General features: G+C 31.8%; 1 protein-coding gene across 1 annotated transcript in view; it reads left to right on the top strand.

Moving 5' to 3' along the window:
- The window catches only part of trpm2 (transient receptor potential cation channel, subfamily M, member 2), a gene marked incomplete at its 5' end in the record, with an annotated part of 36,480 nt that overhangs the window by 21,270 nt on the left and 8,891 nt on the right, over positions 1 to 6,319 (top strand). The window contains 3 exons of the mRNA XM_016555864.1: positions 2,268 to 2,406; positions 2,691 to 2,862; positions 5,886 to 6,066. Of these exons, the coding sequence (XP_016411350.1) occupies positions 2,268 to 2,406; positions 2,691 to 2,862; positions 5,886 to 6,066 (492 nt within the window). The remainder of the gene's footprint in view (positions 1 to 2,267; positions 2,407 to 2,690; positions 2,863 to 5,885; positions 6,067 to 6,319) is intronic.

Here is a 6,319-nt window from a genome sequence, read left to right as displayed (position 1 = left end):
ATAATAATTATAATAATTATATGCATTCAGAAAGTCCAGTTTTGTGGAAGACAGCATTTGACCACTGGATTCATTTTAATTATTTTAATTTTAAGAAGTGTTTTCTCAGAATTTCAACATTGCATCAACTACTGAAGAACACACTCATTTTTATTTGAATTATCACTCAGTAGGTTATTTAACCATGCATTACTATGTCTTCGGAAGGCTTTTGTCTTTCAAACACATTTAAATGCACAAATTCACGTTGTTTTTTATTTATATGTAATGCAGGGATTCCCAAACATTTTTTGCCAGCCAAACCACTTTCACCAAATATATTTACTTGAAGTACCCCTGAGACATTAAAATAAATATTTTAATAATTGAGTATCGCATGTTCACAGTTCTCTGATATTGTTTAATGGTCACAAATAAAATATATTTATTTCCTAGTCCTAGACTAAAATGTAAGTCTGAGCTGTTTCAACTGAAAGAAACTTGCATTGACTGATCTTAAAATATATCAGTGCCTTTGTTTTATCTCAAGATGAACACCAGTAATGTTTTTTTTTCTAAGCAAGTTTATGAAAATGGCTTAAATGTCTTAATTGAACTATGATCTAATCCTGGCTTAGTCTAAGCCCCGTCTGTGAAACCGGGTCTTTGTATTTTTTATCATTGTGGTACAAGATTATCCTTTTTAAATCAATGTGATAAATGAGTTTGGTCAAACGTAATCTAAAAGTAATCAAAGTAGTCCGATTACATTACCTAAAATGTGTAATGTAATGGATTACGTTACTAACTACAATTTTTGTCATGCAATTTGGAATCGGTAACGAATTACAATTTGTAATTAATCTACCCAGCTCTGTATATATACTGTATATATATATATGTACAACACAAAAATCACGGGAGCGGAAGAAAACAGTCCCGCACAGGGCTGTAATTTCCACCCTTAGGAAATATACCTCTTTAGGGTGAAGTTGTAATTATTCACCCATCATGTTGTTATTTTGTACGTTGAAACTCTGATATGCCGCAGTTCTATCATGACTTTGACGGGTCTGGTTTCCGGAGGAAAGCAAAGATGTACATCAGTGATCTGTGGAACATTCTGGATGTGCTCTCAATCATACTGTTCATTGCTGGTCTGGTCTGCAGGTAAACGCAACTACAATTAAGACATGATTCATATTAATTCCGTACAGTTCATTTTTGCTTTCAATAAGTTGAGATTATACAGAAATGATCCTCATACTTAGAGCTGTATAATTTTTTTTTAAACAATTACTAATATGTATCTCTGTATTTATGTATTTCCTCTGAAATCACTTAAAAGGGTCTTTTTTTAATCAAGAGGAACCATAATTTTGATCAAACAGTCAATGTAGTCAAGTTGAATCAGTAAAAACAGTGAAAATCTAGTTACAGTAATAGTTTTCATTATGGTAAGGGGAAACTTATTATTCCCATAAAGAATTATGAAATTATTAAAAAATTATTTTCTCTAGAACAGATATACGAATTACTCAAGTTAATCAGAACTTGTGTAATTTATACATTTGGTTTTAGAGAAAATAGCTGTAAACAACTGTAAAATCAAAGAAATTGTTGTGAAGTTGTTCACAGATTTGCATATTGTTTGGTTAATAAAAAAATAATAAATAGCAATATTTAAAAAGTAATATTTAATAAAAAAAGCAGTATTTACCTACAGATGTTTGCTAAAACATTTTAATGCATTAAAAATTCCATGTGGAATTCCGAATTATGAATCTGCTCATTAAAACAATTAAAACGATTTCAATGAAAATTTAATGCAAAATGCAAATTAAATTGTTCTATGTTATATTATATTATATTATATTAATGCATTTGCAAACTATTAATGTTTCTTATTATATTATAAAATTGCATATGGAATTATATGTATATATGCAAAAATATGTTGTTTTGTATACTATACTTGTTTTGTAAGGACTATTAGTCAGTAGTTTAAGTCAGTTGTAGACCGTTTTTTTAATTAAATATTAAATAAAATGTAATGCATTTTAAATACGCAATAAAATTTAATGCAAAATGCTATTTAAATATGCATATTCATTCAACTGAAATAAATCAAACTTTCAACATTAATAGACTCTCTTGTAGCCCATATAAAGGAATCATATTTAAAGTTTGTGTTCCTCATGTGTTCATTTAAATCCAGTTAAGTTGCATAATGACTCAGAAATGAATTGAAAGTAAACTAAATCAGTCTTTTTGTGTTTGTCGTACAGACTTCAGGCCTCCAGTACTGTGTTCTATGTGGGTAAAGTTATTCTCTGCATCGACTTCATCATATTCTGTCTCCGATTAATGGCCATCTTCACTATCAGCCGAACTCTGGGCCCCAAGATTATCATCGTCAGGAAAATGGTGGGTTTGCATGTTCATAATGCTCATTTATTCACTCATAATTGATAATAATTCACTTATAATTGATAATTATACAATAATTCTATACAGCCTAAGTTGTGAGAGACTCACAAGGAATCAAATATTTCTTGATCATTTGAAAGGAACGAGTTCATTGTAAAATGAAACATCCTGGACCTCAGGGGCGAAAAAGATTCATATGAGCCTCTCATAATGTAACATATTTTTGCATAAAAGCAAATGCAGACAGACTGAGCTATGAATGTTGTCTCTTCTCTTTGCAGATGATGGATTTGTTCTTCTTCATGTTTCTGCTCAGTATCTGGGTGGTGGCGTATGGCGTGGCCAAGCAGGGCATTTTGATTCACAATGAAGACAGACTGAACTGGATCATCCGCGGAGCCGTCTATGAACCCTACCTTATAATTTTCGGCAACGTCCCCACTAATATAGACAGTGAGCAGTTTACTAACTTTACAATTGAAATCACTCGATTGCGCACTAAAGGAAGACATCACAACAGTAGGGTTCTGATAAGTAAATCTCACTCATTTTCTCCACAGAGTGCAATAATGTATAAACATTTTAAGATGCACCTACTATGAGCTCCAAGAGTTGGTGTGATTTATACTTTATTGAAAAAAAGTTGAGTAACTATATTAAAGATGTAAGATGAAGTTGACGATCCTGACTCGCCATCTCCTCACTGGACGTGCCTTTAGAGAGAATAGCATCTTTACGGATTACATAATAAAAGAGTTTTTGTTTTCGATTATAATTATTTCATTTTATAGTAGGCTTGCCGCGATAGACGGTGCTGACGGTGATACCGTTGTTAAGCCGCAACACCGGTTACGTTTCGTATTCGTGATTTAGTTTCTAAACGAAATGCAAAAGCGCCTGTTTGGCAGTATTTTGGATTTTGAAAAGCCTGTTGACTTTTGCCGTTTATCTAAGGTGATTTTGGAAGTTTTTATTTATTTTTATATTTATTTTTTTTATTTTTAAATAAGTTTTCTTATTTAATTGGTTCCACAGTGTTTGCTGATTTTTACTTTATTTAAACTTTGTGTCATTTATTTATTTTATTTGACATCAAGGTGTATGCCGTGCCTCCAAGCTTTCTTACTCGTTTTGCTAATAAACGTTCTACGTTTCTTATTTATTTGGTTATATATTATACGTTTACTTATTTCCAGTTTTGTATAGGCTACCTATTTAAACTTTATGCAAGTTATTTGTTATTTTATATTAGGCATAGCCTGCCCTATAGCATGGTGTATTTTTATTCGTTTTGTTAAAGTTCTATGTTTTATATATAGGCTAAAGTGAGTTTGACGTTGTATTTTGTTGTTGCATTCAAGCAATTGACGCCGAATTAAAGCTTAATAGCTTAAGCTATTTAAAAGCGAAGGAAAGCGAGGAAAAGAGGGAAAATTCAAACGAACAATTGCTTTACGCCGAATTGCCGCTATTTGAAAGTGAAAGTAAAATGCGCACGCTTTTGCAAGCTATTTAAAAGCGAAGGAAAGCAGGAAAAGAGGAAACGCCCCCGCGGTGATACCGGTATTATCGGTGTTGTTACACGTCGATTAACCGGTGGGAAAATTTCCTCACCGTCACAACCGTATTTTATAGTAGTAATTTAAAGCTTTCTATAGATATATTTATCATGTCTGTGAGGCAAGTATTCGCTGAGTTTCGGTTCATTTTTGTGAAACACTCCTGTTCAAGACCGAGACGGCAGAAAAGCGCATCCTGTTTGTATTCTTTATTTTAAAAAAGCACAACGTTTTGTAGATTTGTAACCCTTTACAGTTCCGAATGATGCATTACTCCTATATTTATGAGCAAGTTGTTTCTGTTATTAAGAAAAAAATGCAAGTGATCGCGCCGGCGCCTCAATGTCCTGCAGGGCGCGCTTTAACTTCCACTCTTCGCACAAACGATTGGATATTATGCGCCTAACAGCACACATTTTTTTGTTAAACGTTTAAACTAACATTGTGATATGCTTGAAGTTTTTTATATCTATAGATTTTATTTTAGGCAAGTCGTGTTTATTTGAGAAGGCTAAATTGATCAAACGTGATGAACTCATTGTCTGCCGCTGGCCGCTTGGTCGTTACTTTAAAAAAACAAAAACTTGAATTTAAAAAACAAAAAATGTTCCAAACATATTTCTTAATTAACTTAATAATGAAAAGTTAAGAAATATAACCACTTTGCCATTAAAAACAAAACTGAACAATTTAATGGCTGCAACAACAGCTGTGCAATAGGGAAGAGAGAGAGAGAAAAAAGAGACTGGCTCCAGTCGGACTCGGGCCGAGAATTCTGATAAACTGTCAGACAATTTATATTTAGTTTCTTTCAATTTCTTATTAAGCGTCAAAAGAAAAAACACATTCATCTGGAAGAAGGGGGCCCAAATTTCTGTCTTGCATACTTCCCTTAAAACTCTTCATGGCGTCCCTGACTATATATACTGTGTGTGTATATATATATATATATATATAATATGCAATGAAATCTAATGCGAAATGCAATTTAAATATGCAATAAAATTGTTTGCTGTAATATTATAAAATGTTGCATATGCAAATATTAAATATAATATTTCATTTATTTATATACTTATAATCGATGACTAAGTCAGTAGTTGAAGTCAGTTGTAGAACATTTTTTATTTAAATATGCAATAAAATTTTATGCAAAATGCAATGTAAATATGCAATAAAATTGTTATATTATAAAATATGCATTGCATATGCAAAAATGAAATATATGAAAATATGCAAATAATTGTATACGTATAGTCAATGACTACTATAAGTCAGTAGTTTAAGTCAGTTGTAGAACATTTTTTATTTAAATATGCAATAAAATGTTTATGATATACTGAAATTGTGCAAGTATTAAATATTATATGTAAATACGTATGTAAAAATATTGTTTTGAATACTTAAAATGAATGACTATAAGTCAGTTGTAGAAATATTTTATATAAATATGCAATGAAATTTAATGCAATATGCAGTTTAAATATGCAGTAAAGTTGTTTGTTATAATATAAAAAAATATTGCATATGCAAATATTATATGTACATTTGCCAAAAATATGTTGTTTTGTATATTCATAATCAATGACTATAAGTCAGTAGTTTAAGTCAGTTGTAGAACATTTTTTATTTAAATATGCAATAAAATGTTTATGATATACTGAAATTGTGCAAGTATTAAATATTATAAATTTAAATATTCAATAAACTTAAGTTATGCTATAATATTATAAAATACTGCATATGCAAACTGTTAATGTTTGTTATTATATTACATTATAAAATATTGCATGTTGTGCTGTATACAGTGACTACAAGTCAGTAGTTAAAGTCAGTTTAGGAACATTCAGAAATACAGAAATTTAGGCAAAATAAAGACCAATCAGAAAGCGAATGTTTCTGTATTTTGTGATCCAGACACTCAGTTTGATGTGGGCAGCTGTAGTGTGAACGGCTCCGATCCTCTGAAGCCCAAATGTCCCGTGCTGAACGATGATAACATGCCGGCGTTCCCAGAATGGCTGACCATCATCATGCTGTGTGTCTATCTGCTCTTCGCCAACATCCTGCTGCTCAACCTCCTCATCGCCATCTTCAAGTGAGTACACAGACAGAGACGGGTGACCAGAAACACTTACCTGCTTCATTTGCACAGCGACTCTGTTTCCAAAGCCTACTGAGCTGACTTGATGTCTACTGTACATGCACACTGTACGCAGCAGCTCTGTGCATCATACAAATAGCAGTCTTTATGAAAGACTTAACTCATATTTGATTCCAGTAGACATGGTACTGTAAAAAGCATGAAAATGCACAACACAAACAAATGTTTTAGGACTGTACAAAACAAA

Source organism: Sinocyclocheilus rhinocerous, unplaced genomic scaffold, assembly GCF_001515625.1.
Source record: "Sinocyclocheilus rhinocerous isolate Xijiao unplaced genomic scaffold, SAMN03320098_v1.1 scaffold917, whole genome shotgun sequence".
Lineage (NCBI taxonomy): Eukaryota > Metazoa > Chordata > Actinopteri > Cypriniformes > Cyprinidae > Sinocyclocheilus > Sinocyclocheilus rhinocerous.
Note: the sequence above shows the minus strand (reverse complement) of the source record. Positions and strands in the feature narration are given on the sequence as shown.